Below are 23,178 nucleotides of genomic sequence, written 5' to 3'. Positions count from 1 at the left end.
GACGAGTCGTTTGAGAATCATTGAAAATGTGGTGATGTGCAAATTGTATATTATGAGAAAATGAAACAGTTTTTTGACCTTTGATGTAGGAGTTCATGTAAACCTGTTGTAGGAGACTCCAAAACAACATTAGGAAACTTTAAAATAGCATAATAGGGGCACTTTAAACGAGAAACAAAAGCAAGGTTGTAAAATAAAGTCACTTTGTGAAATTTAAAGTGACATTGTGAGATATAAAGTCAAATTTCAGTGAAATAAATGAGCAATTATGAGAAATAAAGTCACATTCGCATGTGAGATACAAAGTTATTAAGTCATTAAGATCTCTTCTGAACCTCAGAAATCCAGTGTTTCCGTGTGTGTCTCATGAAGGACAGTGATAATGAGCGGGTCGGGGGTCAAGGGTCGAGGGTTGGACCCACCGTTCGTGTGCTGGTCACAGGCGTTCGCTGTATCTCTGAGACCCGGAGAGGACGGAGACTCCACCAACTCCATTACAGGAGGACTGGTGTTGAGCTGCCCGACCGGAGGAGGCCACGGCAGGTCCTTTATCACCTTAATCTCCACTGCAGAGAGCCAGAGGAACAGAGGAACAGAGGAGAAAAGAGGAGAAAGAGGAGAAAGAGGAGAGGAGCGTCAGTGAAGCAGGATCAGGTCAGCAGGGAAAACAGACACAGACTTGGAAACGGAAACGGGAAAGGAAACAAACAGCAATGCAGTGCGTTCAGGTCTCTGCTTCTGTCACTCACACACACACACACTTTCACCCTATAAAACCTGCTGCATCATATTGCATACATGGATTTATGAGGCCTATAAATGATCAAAGCTGTAAAACCTGCCGCGCACAGTCTACTGCATGCCTTCTTGTTTTTTTTTGTTTTTTTTGTAGCAAGTAAAAGCCTTTTAGTAATTAAGTAAACGCAAGAATAACTTTTATATTGTTAGTAATATTCCAAGATGAACACTTACTGGACTGATTATCCATGCACAATTTTTTTTAGAAATAACATGAGTATCAAATATGATCATCGGGCTTTTGAGGAAGGTTTATTTGTTCATCTCTTACTCATCATTGTATTGCATTGCATTTTATGTTTGAAAACTAAAGCTTTGATAATAAAACTAAGCATTTAAATATCATCTTTCTACGATATATTATTGGCAGATATTGAGTAATATATAGAGTAACTGATATTTATATGCATTTTATGACAGTATCTGCTGTACTGTTATAAAGAGCTCATTGATTTACTTTACAAGCATCAGAATTGCATTTCTTTTTGTCCATATAAATATCAGCATCTGCACCAGAATGCATATTTTTGTTCAGTTTTGGCCTCTGGATGAAATCGAGCTGTTTTTTTTCCTTCATATTCTCACTATTTCAGACTACATAAGCCATAAAATATGAGTATTTAACACAAATGCAAAATTATTATTGTTTGCCTAAAGGTTTAATAAACTGTTCCATTTCTAAAACAACAGATTTAAAGGGTTAACTAATAAAACACTGATAAATGCTCAGAGAGTGAGGTGAACAGATCCGACTCCTAGTAAAGACAGAAGTCTTTGTGGGATTCAAATGATTATATTTCCATATTATACGGCTCCTTAATAGGAACACACACACACACACACACACACACACAGTAGCATCTCCATACGCTGCGTTCATTACAGACGTGTCAGATCTTGTCTAGTGTGTTATTCAAAGACAATAAACGGTGTAAAGCAAATGCACTTTTCTCTTTCTCTCTCTATTAATGCATCTTTCCTGGACGTAATCTTGCCCAAGTGCAGCCATCCAGTGACAGCAAATCTATTCCTGGGAACGTCCCACTCGTTTACAGGAGAAGCGGATCCATATCATAACAGAGAGCGCATGAATAGAGCTACATATGTCATACCAAGTTATTAAAGTGCCCCTATTATGCTATATTAAAGGTTCTTAATATTGTTTTAAAGGTCTCCTACAACAGGTTTACATGCATTCAAGGCCAAAAAAACAAAAATGTTCTCATAATATTCAGCTCTTTTCTCTCAGTGTCTGAAACGCTTCGATCGAGGATTTAGTCTCTCTAAGCCCCGCCTCTCTGAGAGCTGCTCTGCTCTGATTGGTCAGAAAGCAAACGCTCATTATCATATCTGAATCTCAGCTCTTGATCACAGTGATGCGAACAGTGACGATGGCGTGGGTTTCACCGTATCAATCTCATCAAAGTGGATTTGCTTTGTCAGCAGAAAACAGCGTCTTCTCGACACGAACAACACGAACCAAACTCTTCCAGTCTCAGATAAACTACAGTGTTTGAGGGCGGAGCTAAGAGACGCTGCTCAGCCAATCAGGACCACAGGCTGGCATTATGCAAATGAGTTATAAACCAACAGCAAGAGTGAGACTGAATTACTGACGACTCGTTTCCGTTCAGAATCACTTCTTTCTTTCAGGAGACAAAAACTGTTTATGAAATCATTTGCAACATTTGCCAGAGTTTCTAGTGCAGTTTCTCAGCATCTTGACTCTTCACAGTGACCAGTTCTGTGCATGAATTAACTTCATGCACCAGTTAATTAAAAACACGACAGAGTGAGTCGATGCGCGCCGGGAGTTTGATGTGGAAGAAATGAGACGTTGCTGTCACTTAAGCCCCGAGCTGCATCTCTTTATTAATAATACAAGGAACAAATCCCTTAATTTTGCTTTCCATGCATCTTGTCCCTGGCGGTGCGCTGACAGAAACAGACACACAATCCCAAACAAACACCAGACACACACAGATCGGCTCCGTTGCGAACAGATGCGAATGCACGGCTGAAACTCAGAGCAAACACACTTGTGATTCACTTGGCATCGGCTGCTCTCAGCACTTGACAGGCGAACGACTGAAACTGCCAGCGCATCCAAAATAAAGCTGGCTGTTTGTTGACCGCCTGTCAGGCTTTACAAGACGATAAACGGACTCAAGCTCTCGGTTATGAACTCGCCCTTGTCTTTGACTCCAGAGGGGAATCATTTAATCAACTTCTAGGAGAGAGAAATAAAACATTGAGGAGGACTTATAATGCTTGATGTTGTTTCAGGCTCTACTAGAACAGGTTTTCCTGCTTGAATGTTGATTATTTTCCCCATATTCTCCATTGTTGCGGCTCCTCTCTTCCCAGTCTGTCAGTAACGCTCTGATTTCCCGAAAGCATCGTTAGCCAACTATGTTCGCATGTTCCGTCGTTATCATCATAGTTCAAAGTGTTTCCCGAAACCATCGTTCCAATGAACATTCGCAAACAGCATCGCAGAGTTGTGTGTTTGAGCGACAGATCTCGACCTGTGGTTAGAAGCAGAGTCTCTAGTTTGCATGACATGTGGACTCAATAAATCCTGATCTTGAGCAAAATAGTATACCATGTGCGTAATTTATAGCAAAACATCTAGCATTAATTTGATCTCAAATGATTCATTAAAAGAAGTTATTACTCCACCAATTTCGTGATATCATTAACCAGTGTGGTTGAACGACCAATTTGCGACAATACAGTTTCGGGAAACAGTCGTGACTAGCTAGTTGAATGAAGGATGAATGGTACTATGATAGTGAAGCAGCGAGTTACGTCGTTGTACAGGAAACACACACCTGTTTAGTTCCTGTCTCTATGAAGCCCCTCCTTCTGAAAAAAACTGTGCTCTGATTGGTCGGCTGCAGCAGTGTGTTGTGATTGAAACCGCCAGTTTCAACACACTACTAACTAACTCAACCAGGCCCCGCCCCTTTATTCTGCACATTAATTATTTAAATTAGGGATGCACGATATATCGGCCACCATATCAGTATCGGCCGATATATGTTCATTTTTCATCGTTATCGGCCCGGTAAGAAATTTTGGTCGATATATAGAAAAGCTGATAAATAATGGATTATTTCCTTCAGCTGAGACACTTCAGATGCGCACTGTTCACTGTGATGGTTTTGATTTGCTTGAAATATGATTGAAATCACTTTAAAAAAGGAAAATAAGGTTTAGTGCAGCACAAGTCTGTCATATCGGCTACATAAAATTATAATGAGAACATCATTATAATTGTGTGCTTGGGTCATGGCTTTTAATGGTGAGACTTTTGCTTTTTAATCAGGCTTTCAAAAACTATTAAAAAAACTAGATTTAGATTTATCTGCCAATATATCGGTTATCGCCTTTCAAATACAAAGAATTATCGGTTATCGGTAACGGCCAAAATTTTCATATTGGTGCATCCCTAACATGGAGAATAACTCCCGCTGGAGGGACTTTGAAACCTTTTTCATGCTCAAACTAGAGATGTTCCGATACCCTTTTTTCCTCCCCGATACCGATACCTGGACTCAGGGTATCGGCCGATACCGAGTACTAATCCGATACCTGGGTGTGTATACAGCTGCAATTCATACTAGCCCTGTATGAATTGATAGAATTATTTTATAAAAGGTATTTTAGTTTTACAATATAACTGTATAAAAAAGTGCAACAAATAAATCTAGGAATCTAAAAAATGATGAATAATAGGGGTGTAACGGTCCACAAAATTCACGGTTCGGTTCGATACCATACACTGGTGTTACGGTTCGGTACGTTTTCAATACAGCAAAAAGAAAGAAATGCCAGAGAAATTTCCTTGATTTACATTTTTTATTTTTTTATTAACATCATAAAGTATGATCATTTTTTACTTTGAGCAATGATGGAGCTATAATTGACATATAAAACAAAAACAGCTCCTTATAAAAAAATGAAATGTAATATTGTAGTAGTTAAGTTATAAACAAAGGTTTATTTTATTTCAGATTAACATTTGAGGGCAGCAATTTTATTCATAATGTCAAAATAAAACCAACGTAACGTTACTTGAAAGCACAATGTTCCTGATTTCCACGTCAGCGCTGTTTGATCCGTTAATAACGGAGAATGTGAATGCTTCTCATTAACGTAGATCTCGCAGCGATGTTATTACTTCAGTGGCGAATTCAAATGCTTTCTTCACTGGATCTCTTAGCGCTGTGTAGCAACAGTGTAACAGTTAGCTTGATCACGATCGGCTCGCGCTGCATTGGTCCAAACTGTTTAATGGTCCGCGAAGCACAAAATAACAAGTAGCGCAGTTTTGTTCCGTTTTCATTACGTTTGCCATTTGATGTTGGGCGCCAGCGTCTCTTACATTATGCGCTTGCCGCGCGCCTGCATTTGAAAATTTGCGTTTTCATTTCTTCTTCGCTGCTCTAAACAGTGGTGGCAACAGCACAACTTCCTGTGTTGCCACAAGCAACCACTGTTTAGAGCAGCGAAGAAGAATTGATCTCCGATTTGCAGCGTAAAGCAAAGCTAGCGTGCATAACTAGGTATTGTTTAATAAAATGGTATCGGATCGGTACATGGGTAGATGTACTCGCCGATACCGATGCCAGAATTTTTATTGGTATCGGCGGCATTTCCGATACTAGTATCGGAATCGGAACAACCCTAGCTCAAACAGCAACATTACACACTAAAGACAGATGAAGGATAATAGACGAGGATCTCGAGCCAGCAGAATAACGCTCTTCTGAGAACGATTAGCATTGTTCACCAACGGCGTGATATGATGATGTCAGTTGACAGAGCCGCCATTATCCGCTGGTTTCTGCTGAATTGTCCCAATCCAGCGAGTGAACGCGAGGTCAGGCTCTCTGACAGATAATATAATAACTTCCTCACGGCGGGTGAAGTGAAGGCCTGCCAGAAGCCTGATTAAAGAGCTAATTCTCATTCGCTGCTGCAGATTAGTGTGTAATTGTTTTGGGAGAGGGAAGCTCCGTCTCGCGTCCCTGTGTGAGAAGTGAATTCTCCCAGGTCACACACTTTCGCTGACACCCAGATAAGATGAATTGTGCATCTCAGCTGAAGGTGAACTCAGTTAACAGGCTGTAATGCTTCTTGCGTTAAGCCAGAAAGCATTTGCTGGCGTCTTTTGAAAAGCACTCGGCCCTGCGGTAATGCAGCATATTGTGAGGATTACTGCGTTTTACAGCCTTGGCAAAATCCCTCCTGCTAAATGACTGTGTTGGTAAACAGGAGCTCTAGAGGAGGAGGAGTGAGATGTTTTGTCTTCATTTCTGGGTGTTTTTACACTTTGCTCATTTCAGGAGGTCTGGCAACAATTTTGGCTTGTACTGTGTGTCAAAACTCAAAATGAACTGAGCCGAGACTATATAGTGAGGGGACTTTAAAGGGGTGGTTGATTATGATTTGACTTTTCTAACTTTAGTTAGTGTGTAATGTTGCTGTTTGAGCATAAACAACATCTGCAAAGTTATGACGCTCAAAGTTCAAAGCAAAGGGAGATATTTGCTTTTAAAGAAATAGTTTTTTAAGGACTACAACAAACGGCTGGTAGAGACTACACCACATTCCTCCCGGGTTAGTGACATCACAAACCCTAACATTTACATAAACCCCGCCCCCAAGAACGCGATTTATAGATTATCAAGACAGAATATGCTAATCAGTGACTAGAAGATAACTCCACATAAGCTACATAAATTCATCAACTAACCATTCAGAAATGTCCTGTTGCTTCTACATGTTGTCTCTTCTTCTCGAGACTCTCCATCATTGTCTGACTCCGGTTTGAATATAAAAGGTTTTTGAAATTTTCAGTGCATGTCCGTGTGAGTGCAAACTCTTGAAGCTCCGCCCCCTGTGCCGGGAGCAGCGGCTCATTTGCATTTAAAGGGACAGACACAAAACGGTGCGTTTTTGCTCACCCTCAAAAACTGACAATTTTAACATGCTATATAAAAATATCTGTGGGGTATTTTGAGCTAAAACTTCACACACACACTCTGGGGACATCAGAGACTTATTTTACATCTTGTGAAAAGGGCATTATACCACCCCTTTAATTAAATAAACAAGTTAAATCAGCAGACCTATAAAAACCCTTTAATTTTTATTTATTATTTTATTTATTTATTTTAGAGTCAAACAGAAATCTGAGTTTTGAAGACGTAAGAAACCCCATCAGAAACGTGAAGCAGGAACAGCGCGATCATGAGGACTCGAGAACATCAATCCCATTTGCCGTTAGTCTCAAAAAGAAATGATTTTTATGATCGCAAAGGGGCAACAACACCAATTACAACACCAATTACACACTGCTCCTTTGATAGACACACTTCTATACGCTCTCTCACAACTCATTTTACCAAATTACAACGATTGAGTTTCTCAAGCAACCCGCTGTCACCAAATAATAGCCAATTTAATACAAGTGCTGCAATATTACAAGCACCAGCCTCAGATTAATATTCACACACACACACACACACACACACACACACACACACACACACACAAACACACACACTGACACACACACACACAGACACACTCACTCACACTCTCTCTCTCTCTCTCTCTCACACACACACACACACACACACACATACACACACGCACAGACACACTCACTCACACACTCTCTCTCTCACACACACACACACACAGCAGCCGTGGACCGGGGCACATAGTAAACACTGACAAGTTACAATATTACAAGCACCAGCCTCAGATTAATATTCACACACACACACACACACACACACACACACACACACACACACACAACACACACATACACAGTCAGCGACAGCTTTGAACTTTGGCTGAGCTCACAGTCTGCCACGGCTCTGAGTTGATGTGTGTGTGTGTGTGTGTGTGTGTAACACACAGTGTGTGTGTATTCCCTGTCCTTTCCTTGAACCGCCACCAAAATTGGGGGAACAGTGTGCAAAAAAACGGCCTCAATTTCCCACAATCCCCCTGGGCAGAACTCAGGGTTTATCTCATGTTCCAGCCGAGACGCTGTCGGGTCGGTTCCCCGGTAAAACAGCACAACGGATTGATTTCATTTCACACTTTCATCATCAGACCTAATTAAGGCATCAAGACAGAAGAAAGGCCATTTAGACACGATCAGCTTCAGGCGGGATGAACAGATTCCACGATAAGACAAATCCAATATGAAATATTAAACTCTCAGGGCCTGATGTACTGGAGCGTTTAGATGACACAAGCTAGCGTTAATAATATCTGACAGTGTCTAAAACTCTCAGAAACATCATCAAGCCTCAGAGTAGATGATACACTGACTCAATAACATCCTCAATCCTCTACAGGAATCAGTCTTTAAGACTCACTTCAGGCTTCTTAAAGAGTCTCTCGATCGGCTTCTGGTTAGCGCTGCTGGCAAACTGTATGCATATTTAAAGCTTGGGGGTGTGCGGTAATTATACAGTATGTATAGCTGTGGAAATGCGGTAAAGTGTGTTGCCTACGCCTCGGGCGCAATTAGAAAAGTCAAGCACCTTTTTGAAAAGCTCACCGCAGTTTCTGTGGCATTTCAGTGCTGCCATCTGTGATAAATAAGATGATAAATGTTCAGTTAGTGTGTGAGCGGGAGCAGATTTCTTCACACTGCTGGATACGTCTGATAGGAGAGAGATACAGATTCACTGAAATCTTCTTAAAGTCGACATAAAAGGGAAGTTGCTGTCATCTTTTCTTCCCTGTTGTGCCGTTTATCCGTTTTTTCCCAGTATTGCTAAATCAGAAAATGCCGGACAGTCTGGTTGAGGAACGACCACTCCCGAGAAGACAAAGGACCTTCTCAAAATTAACATTTGACTCTCTCTTGAGAAGCTAGCATCCCCGAGTCGATCACCTCGCCCATGCTCTCTCTCACGCTGAGATCAGCAGATATTCACCCAAACATCTATATGGTTTAATGTGAATAATTATCATACAGTATTACACATGTTTGATATCATTTGAAATGTCTCAGTGCGACTGGTGTCTCATTCCTAAAGAAGTAAACCAAAAGGTAATAAAGTTCTTAAGAGTTTAGAGATAACTCGCACACAGAGGAGGGTGTGTCTTCCAGGCAAATGTCACCCGGCTCCCAAAAGGTGTAAACGCTGAATGCAAATTCCCATCGTTAGCAAATGTTTCCATGTGAAAGAAGTTTGTGTCTATATAAAGAAATGCAACAAGAGGCTCGTGGCGACTCTGTACCTCAGATCAGCCCATAATGTTGAAGGACCTCAAAGACTTCAGCATCATGTATTTTTCAAAATGTCGGGTTTAACCTTCATCTTTTACTCTTTATCTCTGAGCATTTGATGTCATTGTATTGATTATCTTTGAAATGATTATGAAATTAGCATGATACATTTACCTGACATAATAAATTGTTCCATTTGATTTTATTCCGACTGACTCTGAAATTTTTTCCCAAGTAGGTTAAACGGATTTGTATGTTCCTGCAAGTTTTGCGTCAGATTAGTAACAAATAAAATTAGGCTCTAATTCAAGTGTACGTGTTTTGCAAAGACAAGAAGTCAGATAAAAGCTTAAATGGAATTAAATTACTTTGCCACGCGGAAAGACAGTACCGCGCAGAGACCTTCACCCGTTCTATTGGATGCTGCCATTGGGCCGATCTAGACGGGCTTACAGTCTCACTGTTAAACATTGTTTAGGTGTTTTGAGCTTGTTTTGGTTCATTTAACTGAAGCTTTTAAGCACTTATCATGAAAAAAAACAAAAAAAACTTGAATGTAGCCTATAATGAAACTGTCTGAAATCGGCAGCTGAATGACAGGGAACTTTGGAAAAAGAAATGCTGGAATTTGACTGAAAATGTCAATAATTAGTACTCAAACGGAAGTTGCTCTCATCTTTTCTCCTCTATTGTGTCGTTTATCGAGTGAAACGCTTCAGGAACAAGAACAAATGTGGGCGGGGCTTGATTGTGTCTGTGGGGAATTGATTGGATGGTTGGATGGTTGTGGTTTGCTATTGGCTGATCTCATGTGATCTCACAGGTTGTCCCGCCCTCGTCATCAGAGAAGAGAAGAGATGCTGCTGTTATTCTGATTCAAGATTATTACAGTTTTTCTCGATTGTTTACACACATTTTCTGGTACTCTCCACAGGTGCGGAATCTTGGTGTAATTTTTGACCCACAGTTGAGTTTTGAAGCACATATAAAACAGGTCTCTAAAACTGCTTTCTACCATCTGAGAAATATTGCTCGACTTAGACCATTTCTCTCCTTTGTAGACACAGAAAGGCTCATACATGCCTTCATCACAACTAGGCTAGACTATTGTAATGCCCTGTTCTCTGGCCTTCCAGCAAAATCATTAAACAGGCTACAGTATATACAGAACTCTGCTGCTCGTGTGCTCACTCGTACCTCTCCTCGCGAGCACATCACACCGGTCCTTTCACAGCTGCACTGGCTTCCAGTAAAGGCAAGAATTGATTTTAAAATTCTCATTCTAACATACAAGGCATTACATGGGATTGCTCCAGAGTACCTATGTGATCTTATTAGCCCTTATACTCCATCACGTTCTCTCCGTTCTGCAAATTCCCTCTTATTACATCAGCCTTTGTGTAAGCTCAAGACCATGGGGGAAAGAGCTTTTTCCTGCAAAGCCCCCAAGCTATGGAATCTACTTCCTTCTACAATCAAAAGTGCACCAACGTTGGGACAATTCAAAGGGTTGATTAAGACACATTTGTTCAAGGCTGCTTTTTCTTAATTGTTTTTATTGCTCTTGCTGTATTTGTTTATTTTTTCTGTACGCGCTTTGGGTCTGAGAAAAGCGCACTATAAATAAAATTTTTATTATTATTATTATTTTTTTTACTTATTACTTGAGACACAATGACCACAACATGTAACTCATTCACCAACCCCCTGAACCAATTCTGCTAAACTACAAGCACAATTCCTGCTTTACACTCAAATTGCACTTCTAAAACACACTTTTTTCAAAACACTACACACAATTCTCTGCTTTTGGCACAATTTTCATGCAGAAAATCTCTTGTTTTCACAAGGAACACACTGCCATTCAGATATGCACACTGACTCATCACATGGGCAAACACCCGTCACACAGTTTTACAATTAGCAATCAGAGCTTTAGCATAAAAGGGCAACAGGTGAGCTCTTCAACAGGTGAGCTCTTCAACAGGTGAGCTCTTCAACAGGTGAGCTCTTCAACAGGTGAGCTCTTCAACAGGTGAGCTCTTCAACAGGTGAGCTCTTCAACAGGTGAGCTCTTCAACAGGTGAGCTCTTCAGTGGAGCAATGGATGCCAACATTGGATTTTTGTTTTTACTGTAACTGTATACAGTCAATTCTTCTATCTATTCTGATTATAAAAACAATATTCTCAACATTAGATTTTCTCAACATTTTACAACACACTTATGTATGTACTGTCTGTAGTAAGTGTAACACTGAACAAAAAAAGGCCTAAGTCACTATGATGAATGGAGAAGTGTTTTGCATTCATCATAGTGTTTTACATTGAGCACATCAGTGTTCAACTGGTTCTTATAAATGTCTATTCATATGATGGTTTGTGTGTGTCATTTGAAAACAAAATACCATTTTGAGAAGAAATAACATTGTTTTGAATGTAAAGTTTAATTTTGCAGGAGAATTGAGGGGTTTTGCCCATTGTGTGTGTTTTTTGGATTTGTGTGTAGAGTTCTGAGAATATGAGGCATGCTTTCAGAAAATGTGTGTAAACAATCGAGAAAAACTGTAACACAATAATCATGTGCACCGATAAATCATTTACAATAAACACTGCAATATTTAATAAAAAAATATAGGAATTGACCATTTTGATTTCATGGTGACTTTAAGAACCATCCTAAGAAAAGATAATAACATTGTATGGGAATAAAATATATACAACTTGATTCATAAATAGTAGGGTTTTTTTCTTAAGAATGTGTCATGAATCTGGCCACAGGTGTGTGTGTGTGTGTGTGTGTGTGTGTGTGAGAGAGAGAGAGCGAGAGAAGATAAGCCCTTTGCTTTGGCATTTCTGTCTCTGAAGTGGCACCTTTGAGCTCCAAGAAAGAACCATGAGGTTGTGTGTGTGTGTGTGTGTGTGTGTGTGATTCATGACAGAAGACTGTTATCACACCAAAGCAGCAGCATGAGAATCAGACTGAGGTCAGCGTCAGACATCAGGAGTGTGTGAGACTGAGGCGTTTGAGACAAAATTGCATATACTGTATTTAATAACGTGACAGATCGCGAGCACAGAATACAGTCCTTGGTTGCGTTTACACACTATACAACTTCCAAAAGAGGAACACAAGCAATTAGTCAAAGATCCAACATCATAATATACAAAGTCCGGTTTATTAGACAACCGGGATGCTACATTACTCTAGTAGTGTGCAGAAAAACATTCACTGTCGACATTTTACAAAATACATGTTCACATAAAGACATAATCACTTATTTTGGTTTTGATTTTTTTTTACACATGAAAATAAACAGCAGACTTTATATTTTAAAAAGTGGGTCATTATATTTGTTGGCCCTTGAGATAAAAACAAAAAATGCATTTCTCCTCTTCTCTAGTTTGCTTCTAAATCAAGTTGTCTAATAAACCTGGTGTTGTATTTTACAAATATTGTTGGCCTTTTGACAAATTTGACAAATTGCTCATGTTCCTCATTTGTAATTTGTGGATGAATGTAAATAAAAGTCATCTTTTGTCGACACTCACTGTATTTGAGCACATTTGAGAATAAATGGTGTTCCATACAGAACTCTAGGGATTCTGAATTACATAACGCTTTATGCCAAAAAGGTTCTATATAAGGACAAATGTCTTAAATGATTGCATAATACTTTCATGTTTATTTACTTTCATAGGTTATTAAAAAATATATATATACACGAAAAATTCTCGTGATAAAGAATGTTTATGAGCTGTTTAATTCATAAAATATAAAGTTAATCAATTAAAATTAGTTAAAACTAAATGGATACACATGATGATCAACCCTGATGAAACTGGGGCTCTTCGCGTGTCGGTCAAAAATGCCATTATGCCATTATAAATGAAATGATTGTACTATATTTTAGTTCGATAATGTTTTTTATTAAATATTTTGTATTTTTAGGGGATTTTATGGAACTAAATTATATTTACGCTGTATTTATAATCCATTTATTCACTTTTTGAGCATAGACCTGAAAATTAAATTTCCATCTTAAACTGTGGTAAATCTTGAATGCTTTAGAGCGACAAACTGAAGTTTGATCTCTTCTCAAAGACGACACTTGGCAGATTATTGCTGAAGTGAAAAAAGTTTTAAAAAGTGAACTTAAAAAGAAAGTTACAGAATTTTACGTTTATTGTTATGCAAAATGCACTAAACTACTATTTTAAATTTTTATATGAAATATCAATTTTCAAAAGCACGTTTTAAAACTGCAAGAAAATTAAAGCCCTAAACCTAAACAACTTGTGTTCCAAATGTGAGCCTGATATCTCAGTAAATGATCTCTCAGTGAGTGTGTTCGGCTGCAGTACCAAACGCTTCCACTAGAGGAAACTCGTCTCAGAAGTGTGACGATTTATTTCAGGACCATTTAACCTGTTCGAATCATGTCCATGATTTTTTGTGTTCACACAGCAAGTGCCAAAACCTTTACCAAGTTTCGTACCATTCCGATGAAGTAAAAAAAAAAAAAGTAAAATTTTTCGGTCAAAACCCGAAGAGCACCTGAGGGTGAGGAACAGAAGCTTGTAGAAGCTCTTCTTCTGAGATCGCAGGTATTGCGGTTTTCAAAGCCCTTCCATATGCAACACACACACACGCTTTCCAGAAAACACTGTGTGTGCAGTTTGGTTTCACCTTGTGGGTTTATCTTCATAGACAATCAGCCAAACACACACACACACACACACACACACACACACACACACACAGACACACATTCTTTAAAGTGTCGTCTCATCAATAGTATTTGCACTCATCAATCTCTCTCTACTGTGCTGATGTGTGAGAGTGTGTGTGTGTGTGTGTGTGTGTGTGTGAGCAGGTAGCAGATAACCAGGTGAGTAATTAGGAGACACACAAGTGCACAACCCTGCAGTGACTGACACTAACACACATCACTGATAAACACACGAGTGAATATAACACACGTTAATGAATAACCCCGGCGGTGCATAAACATCAGGATCTGAACGCACTGCAGTGAATCAAACTCACTGCAGCACACACACACACACACACACACACACAGGCTGTGTGTTTAATGTTGTGCGTTTTGTCAGACCAAACACAGATTGATGAGAAAGAAATGTATATCAGCCGCAGCGCTGAGTAATAACTACAGCACTCGTATGTTCTGCGCTCGCTCGGCGTCTCCGGGAGTCACAACAGCATTATCCTCATCAAGCGCTCGCAGTTTACAAGCTCACACACACTCGCTGTTACAAAATGGTAGTGTGTGTGTGTGTGTGTGTGTGTGTGTGTGTGTGTGTGTGTGTGTTGAAATATGTCACGTAATAATGAAAACTAGCGAAATTCAAATCCGATGTAAAACTCTTCAACACACACTGACGCCTCCAGAATCACACAACCGTCCGAGACACAAAGCCTCCATTTATGGAAAGACCCTAATGAGCGTTCCTCTCGTGTCATGACCTCATGATGACCTTTGACCTCTGGAGTCAGGGGTCGGGCGTCGAGACGGGCCTTGAATATTCCGTTTTCTGGAAGTATTAAGAGGTTCCTCTGAGCGGATCTGGCTCCTGACGGAAAACAGAGTCAAAGCAAGTGTTTCTCCACACTGAGGCGGAGTGAGACGTCGGAAAACTGGGACAAAGACATGAGGGGAATAAAAAAGTCTCTGAAAGCTTCTGTCTGACTGACACAACTCTGATTTCCTCTCAAAGGAGGAGATGATTCACATCGCAGGAGGAAATAACAGATTATTACAGATAAACACATCTAGATTAATCACACATTAATGCATGAAACACAAGAATTTTTCACATTAAATGCAGCTTATGCTTAATCAACAGCATTCGAGATCAGATACGAAACCATATCATTGCATTTACAATGTCATTTCTGAACATCTAAAATAGTCTCTTGATGATGCTAAACATATTATTGTAAGGTTAAATCACTGGTTAAAGGTGTGTGTGTGTTCGCGAGTGTTCATGTGTGTGTGTGTGTGTGTGTGTGTGTGTGTGTGCGAGTTTGTGTGTGTTCGTGTGTCCGTGTGTGAGTGTGTGTGTGTGTGTGTGTGTGTGTGTTCGTGTGTCCGTGTGTGAGTGTGTGTGTGTGTGTGAGTGTGTGTTCGTGTGTCCGTGTGTGAGTGTGTGTGTGTGAGTGTGTGTGTACAGTATGTGGGCCCTATCTCACACCCAGCGCAATTGACTTTGTACAGCGACGCATGTTTCATTCCTATTCTGCACCCGACGCACAGCAGACTTTTCCCTCCACAGACGCACGTCGGTAAATTAGGGAATGAACTTGCGCTCCCAGGGGCGGTTCAGCGGAAAGAGGAGGCGTGATCCGGCGCAAACGTTCCCTGGTGCTATTTTGCAGTTCCAGAAAACAATTCTGAACGCGCCACTGACTTTAGACTAGGTTTCTCCTGGTCAGTGGTGCGTTATTCAGATGCTGTTTTAAGGGCGCATGCTTGGCCATAATGTAGCATGTGCACAACACACACACACTTTGCTCCTCTCATCTACACAGAAGCAGCAGTTTTCATTTTTGCAAACCATACATAATTACAAGGAAAAATATTCCACACAAGGGAAATCATTGCGATGTCCATGAAGATGTGAAAAATAGGCATAAATCTAGTTTACACATTTACCTAAATTATCATACGCCTGTTTAACCGAAGCTAATCTGGGTGTGTTTCTCCATCCCCAATGTCACTTCTCTGTGTTTTACGGCCCTGACGGGAACGTTGGTCTCCTCGGCTGTGAACCGCTCCTGGCAAATCCGCCGTTATAATAGCAATCCGCCATGGAACAAGCGCGCCTGCTCTTAAAGGGAATGTGAGATGGCGCTCTGATTGGTTTATTTCACGTTACGCCCAAACCACACCTATGAGGAATGAAGCGACTTCAGACCAACACATTTTAGATTTGCGTCGGAGAGTCATTTATCCCGCCGGTATAATAGCAACAGCGCCGAGATCCACCCACAAAGTTACTTGCGTTTCAGACCGTTAAAATAGGGCCCTGTGTCTGTATGTGTTTGCTTGTGTGTGTGTGTGTGTGTGTGTGAGAGAGAGAGAGAGAGAGAGAGAGATAGAGAGAGTGTGTGTGTGTGTGTGTGTGTGTGAGAGAGAGAGAGAGAGAGAGAGAGAGAGAGAGAGAGAGAGTGTGTGTGTGTGTGTGTGTGTGTGTGAGAGAGAGAGAGAGAGAGAGAGAGAGAGAGAGAGAGAGAGAGTGAGTGTGTGTGTGTGTGTGTGTGTGTGTGTGTGTGTTTAATTTTATCATTGACTTTTCCTCATTTTCAAAATCCATTGCATTTCCAGCTTTTCCATCACCATGAAACTATACTTTCAAAAAAGTGTGTATTGTCAAGTTCCATTGAACGTATAGCAGGTTTTGAGTTTTTATAAACTGACGGATGGGGAAATGAATCTCTTTTGTAATCAGATTCTGTGCCATAAAGCTTAAGCTCTACATTTAACCCAGAATATTCCTTTTAGAGGAAAGAGAAACCATAAGAATAATTTCCACTCTGCCCTGCGAGGAACACAATCAATACACTCCCATGGAGCTAATGCAGTCATAAATCCATGAAGACAGAGAGAGAGAGAGAGAGAGAGAGAGAGAGAGAGAGAGAGAGAGAGAGAGAGAGAGAGAGAGAGAGAGAGAGAGAGAGAGAGAGAGAGAGAGAGAGAGAGAGAGAGAGAGAGAGAGAGAGAGACCTGCAGTACCTGTGGAGGATCTAGAGATGTGGAAATCTCTTCCGCTCGCTCCTCTGCTCGAGTCCTCATGACTAATGCAGCCATAACAAAGCAGTGCTGTTCCACACACACACACACACACACACACACACACACACACACACACACACACACACACCACACACACACACACACCACACACACACACACACAGGACAAAAAAGGAAACACCTTTCAAGAACTCATGCACAAACATCTATCCAGCAGATATTCTTTTCTTATTATATTTCATTTGTCAAAGAAACCCAGTAACTCTGTTGAACAGCCATACTTATATACACCTGAGTTAGTCATGAGTCCCGGAGCCACACACACACACACACACACACACACACACACACACGCATGCACGTACACACTCACACCCTTGCAAGCACGCACACTTACACACAGGCATGCATGCACGCACGCACGCACAAACACTCACACACACATGGATTCACACACGCACACTCACACACACACACTCTCTCTCTCACACACACATGCATACACGCAGACACACACATTCATTCATTCATTCAGAGAGAGAGAGAGGGAGAGGGAGAGAGGGAGAGAGAGAGGACAGAGCCGTAAGCAGTAAATCTCCCAGCGTTCACATGAACAGGTGGAAACGGAAACTCATAATAAAATGAGCCTTTGTACACATTCAGCTTAATTTGCAAACAAAATGTGTGAGCGACTGAGCATCGCGTTGGAAAGGTCACGACGCGACGTAGGCGGAAGAACCGACCCAGTGTTTACAAGGAGTAGGAGACCGTTCAAAGTTATTGTTGAATGACACATATTTATATGTATTTGTGTCAGTTTATTGTTTAAAATGGTCCTTACGTGTGCATATCCTGGATGTTTAACGATGTCACGCGCGACCTTGATGACGTAATGTGTGGTGCATCTCAGAGTTGGTACAAGACGAGCATTTGTGGTTAAAAGTATATAATTTCTTTTTTTTTTAAAAATGGCAGATGGTTTATCTAGATAAGACTCTTATTCCTCGGCTGGATCGTGTCGAGACTTTGAAGCTGCACTGAAACTCACATCTGGACCTTCGACCCGTTGGACCCCATTGAAGACACTATATGGAGAAACTCCACTGAAGAAAGAAACACGGACATCTTGGATGACATGGGGGAGAGAACATTATCAGGAAATTTTTATTTGAAAGTGAACTAATCCTTTAACTATAATAGCCCTGACCTTTCCCAACAGCTTCTATGATTTATTATTTTTCAATCACAGCTGACAAAAATGAACAAACTAAATACAACCAATAAATAGCAACTAATTGTAACCCCACGTAATGAGTCCACGGCAACACTAGACGTTCAGCATGCAGAACTTCCACAAACACTGCAACAATCATAATATCACGTCACTCAGCGGAGACTTCTTTAAAAACATAATTCAACATAATTTCATTTTTTTCCAGCCTCTGGCGTTTGCATGTGAATATAAAGCGCAGTGTGATGCCGCTCGCAGCATTTTACTAAATATTTCACTACAAAATGCCACAAGTCGAATGAATCATCTATACGAACTGATTCACTAAAATGAATCTGACTTTCAAACACAACAAAATTGTAAATCTATAAATAAAGGTTCTTTATTGGCATTGATGGTTCCATTAAGAACCTTTAACATCCATTGAATCTTTCTATTGCGCACGATTTTTTCAAACGAAGGACAGGGACTTAATTTGTTACAATGTTCCATTTTCTTCTTGGTTCAGTTCGCTTTCATAAGGCAACATTTCAAAGCGTACCAAAATGTGCTCAAGCAAGTCACATGTGAGTAAAACTGTCTTCTTATTGGTCAGAGTTTCCTCGGCATCATCCATCAAGATGATTGACAAGTTCGCTTCACGACTGCAAGCATATTGAGGCTTTATCTGTAGCTGTCGTCACACATGCAAACACATTTCCAGTTATGAATTTTGATACCGCTTGGTTCATTGGTTCGGATTGCTTTTTGAATCAATGAAATAAAAACAAACATTTCAACCGAACCGCAGTAGAGTTTGTGTTCAACCGGGCCGAGACCACCTCGTTCAGGTTCTTCAAAGGCATTGCTGTGAAAAACCCCTTCCAGAACCCTTATCTTTAAGAGTGTAGTGGGAAAGCTACCGTGTTTTGCCCACAGACAAATAGTCAAGTTAGTAGCATCACTTTTAGTTAGTAACTCCCCGACATCCAGCAGAACGAGCACAAGACTAGTAGACGGCTGCATATATGAAGAAGAAGAAAAAACACCTAACCATAAAAATATTCTAACAAAAGGTTTCTCAGCTGTGTTTGGTAGTATTAGGTGTCCTTAATAACATACTAAAAGTTTACCAAAGTTTGTCCACTAGAAAGGTGTAATTTTCAAGATGGCCCTTAAAATATCCTAACTCCTTCAATATTTGACCTAGCCAAGTAATCTTGGTGCCTAACCCCATGTTTTCTGGGTCTATGAATCCATTGGACTTGTCTAAATTGCACTGACATGATTACATACTTATGGAATACATGATTTTGTGAGATTACTGTAAGGTTTTATCTTTGTTTGGGGTGAACCAGAGATGTAAACGATTTAGCCTATGTCATGTAACTCCTACTTAGTTCTCTGATCTAGAAAAGATCAAGGAAAAGCTTAGCATCTACACACCATTCTGTCCAGACCCATCTCTGAGAAACATTGTAACTGGTGTTGTTGCCAAAGAGAAGGTGAATTTGCATGAGTTTGAGACTGTTGGCAATGAGATCATTGAAAAGATGATTGGAAAACCTGTTTTTGGAATATCCTTCAAACGGAAAGACCGGGCAAAAACCCTTGCAGATGACTCCACCATCAAAGTTGCCCAAGACCGAACCATTGATCCTGCTTTGCTGTTCCAACGGTTCCCGGTCATGTTGAAAACTGAACAGTTTTCACTGGAAGATGTAATGAGCTATGAGCCCTGCTCCCTGTTCGAAGGCAAGGAAATCTTCCGTAAAGCCAACAAGCCCCAACTAGCGCAGGCAGTCACTGAGTTCTCAAGCAATAAATCTAACAAAACTGTCCTGGATTCCATCCCACCAACTGAGCATGATGTCCGGAGGCTCCCTGGTTCACCGCTTGGCATGGAAAAAGGGTGACAGTCATATGCAGACTTTACCATACGCCATTATGGTAAAGCAACAGTCGTTTTTGATGGTTATAGCGAAGGTCCTTCCATCAAAGACAATACGCATCAGAGACGTGGTGAAAACACTCACCCCATCGTTAACTTCAACGCAGAGACTGAGTTTGTGGGATGATTTCCTTTCCAAATCTTGCAACAAACAAGGACTTATCAATCTTATGACGAGGAGCTGGAGAAGAAGGGCTGATGGAGAAGAAGGGCTGATGCAGACGTGGACATTGTCAAAAGCTGCAGTCAAGGCCTGACTGTGCGTTCACACCAAACGCGACCACATCAATGTTTTTCAAACTGTGGTACGGATACCACTGTTGGTGCTCTTTTCTAGTGATACTCGCTATACTCACTTTCTAGTGATACTCAGTTAACTGCTATATTGAATATTATATTCTGCTATATTGCTATACTCCATTTTGAATGAGTGACTCTGGGCGGGAGTTTATCCCGTCATTCACCACGTGACAGCAGCAAGCAGGTTCCTGATTGGTTAACGCGGCACGAACAGACGCCAAAGTTCAGATTTTTCAACTCCGGCGTCAGGCGCGAATTCACGTCAAACGCGTGAATGTACAAAAAGCACCAAATAAAATCAATCACGCCAGACGCTCAATTTGCCTAATTCGCGCAAACTGGACGAAGTTCAGTTCAGCACCAAACGCTCTATTCGCGTTTGGTATGAACGCAGCATCAGAACATCAGCCCACAACCTCAATAGGGGAGGATACAGACTTACTCATTCTTCTCCTCTACTATGCTGGGATGAACAATAGAGGCCTCTGTTTTCGTTCAGACAAGTCCAAAGCTACTAAAGTGTACAACATCAGTGAGATGAAACAAGTCCTGGGTAGAGACGTGTGTTCCCAGTTGCTGTTTATTCACGCCTTCACAGATTGTGACACAACTTCATGCATTTTTAGTGTTGGCAAACAGACAGCATTCCAGAAACTTGTGAATGGTGAATCAACCATCCAGTCCTGTGCAAATGTGTTTCAAATATCATAGAGGACCATGGGACCAAGGCAATGGCAGTGTTGTTTGGCGGAGAGAGTACCGATTCACTTGTCTCTTTGCGCTACAACCTTTTTAGCAAGAAAATCGTTACCGCCAAATCATTTGTTACCCCAGAACATCTGCCTCCAACTAAGTCCTCAACCAAATACCACTGCCATAGAGTTTACTTCCAGATCATGGTGTGGATTGGAAAGGAAGGTGACATGAACACAGTGGATTGGGGATGGAAACTGGTGGACAACCGGATCCTGCCAGTTATGACCAGTAAGACTGCTGCCCCAGAAAGCCTCCTGCAGATGATCCGCTGTAACTGCACAGCTGTCTGCCGAACACAACGGGGCAGTTGCAGGGCATATGGACTACCATGCATGCCTGTTTGTGGACCATGTCAAGTTGGGAATTGTGAGAATCACTATAATCAACCTCTATGGGAGGACGAGTGTGACGACTAATGGTAAATCTAGTGAAGGTCACAGTGCAAAAAAGTATAAAAAATAAACCAGAATAAGAGGAAACAACTCAAGAAAATAAAAAACAGATATGTATAAATAAGAAAAGTATTTAACAAATATAAAAAAAACAAAAGCCCCCCCCCCCCCCCCCCCCAAAAAAACGCATTGTAAAAAATGTAAAAAATATATAAAAAATAAAATAAATAAATAAAAGGGTTTAGCGGTACTGAGCCTTCACGTAGCCCTGTTTTGACTAATTTCACAGTACCACACAGTTTTAATGAATTTATTCTTTATTGGAATCAAAAGAATTGTTATGAACCACAGAAACCACCAACACTAGGCAAAATTATATGAGAAAGGAGAAATATGCAATTACTTAAGGAAAATTGTACTTATTTTTCACATAAATATGCTTGTAACCAATTGCTTTAATATATAATTGTACATGTAATCACTTATCTATCATGCACATATGCTAATTAGAATATTATATGGCCAAAACCTGTATCAGGCACCAGTATTGCTGGTCTAGGAGGAATACAAAGGAGTAATGGTCATTTTAAGGACCTGACGGCCGCCATTTTGAAAATGGGGCCTTTCTTGGAGTCAAACTTTGGTTAACTTTTAGTATGTTTTTAAGTACATCTGATACTTCTGTAAACCACTGAGAAACCTTTTGTTAGAATTTTTTTTGGGTCAAGCCATATTTGCAGCTGACTATAGATATATTTGAGAAAGTGATTGTTCAGTGTTTTGAATCACTTAAAGGAAGGAACCACTTTTTGGAAAAGCGAAATCCCACACACAGTCACACACACACATACAGAACGAATGAAACGTGCCGAACCTGCGAAGGCTTTGGATATGCGCTCTTTCTTCCACTCCCAGGGCTGGTCGTACTCCTCGGGCGGCCTGTCGTCGTCCTGCGGTAACCGGCTCTCCCGGGAACACCGGTGAGCCTCGGGATCTCCTCCGTTCTCCTCGTACGGGGTGTCGTAGAGAGGCAGAATCGGACCGTCTTTAGGAGCTCGACCACCGCGGATTTCTGAAGAGAGAAGTCGAGTGTGTTAAAGTCATCATCAAATTGTTTTTTTTATGGAATATTGCAGTGTTTATTGTAAATTATTAATTGGAGCACATCATTATTGTGTTAATAATCAGAATAAGAGCAGCATCTCTTCTCTTCTGTGATGACGAGGGCGGGGCAACCTGTCACTCACATGAGATCAGCCAATAGCAAACCACAACCATCCAACCATCCAATCAGTTCCCCACAGACACAATCAAGCCCCGCCCACATTTGCTCTTGTTCCTGAAGCGTTTCACTTGGATAAACAACACAATAGAGGAGAAAAGATGAGCAACTTCCCTTTGAGTACCAATTATTGACATTTTCAGTCAAATTCCAGCATTTCTTTTTCTGAAGTTTCCTGTCATTCAGCTGCAAGGTGGCGAGTTTTTTTTAAATTGTTTTAAATTTTTTTTTTTATGTTAAGTGCTTAAAGTGTAAATTGCAGGTTACATTTTTCACGAAGATAATGCAATGTGTTTATTAAACATAAAGATAAGAACCGCCCACCATTGTTTTTTATACCAAAATGCTGAATATAATATGAAAAGCTGGCACTTTTAACAGTGGTTTTAAGCACTCCCGCTCCCTTCCACTAGATGGGGCGTGACGTCATAAGAGGAACTCA

At 40.7% G+C, this 23,178-nt stretch overlaps 1 protein-coding gene across 3 annotated transcripts in view; it reads right to left on the bottom strand.

Annotated features, from left to right (window-relative positions):
* Window positions 1-23,178, bottom strand: part of shf (Src homology 2 domain containing F) — a 138,254-nt gene that overhangs the window by 29,522 nt on the left and 85,554 nt on the right. The window contains exons 3-4 of one of the 3 annotated variants that reach the window (XM_084125178.1): window positions 22,329-22,526; window positions 16,826-16,912 (exon numbers count right to left, since the gene is read on the bottom strand). In XM_084125178.1, coding sequence (XP_083981304.1) covers window positions 16,826-16,912; window positions 22,329-22,526 — 285 coding nt within the window. Of the gene's footprint in view, window positions 1-422; window positions 567-16,825; window positions 16,913-22,328; window positions 22,527-23,178 lie in introns of all 3 variants that reach the window. The other 2 variants (XM_084125177.1, XM_084125179.1) reach the window with 2 other exon arrangements.

The sequence above is a fragment of the Abramis brama genome (genome assembly GCF_963993115.1).
Source record: "Abramis brama genome assembly, chromosome: 9".
NCBI classification, from domain to species: domain Eukaryota; kingdom Metazoa; phylum Chordata; class Actinopteri; order Cypriniformes; family Leuciscidae; genus Abramis; species Abramis brama.
The sequence above is the reverse complement of the archived record's forward strand: the minus strand, read 5'-3'. Positions and strand labels throughout refer to the sequence as shown.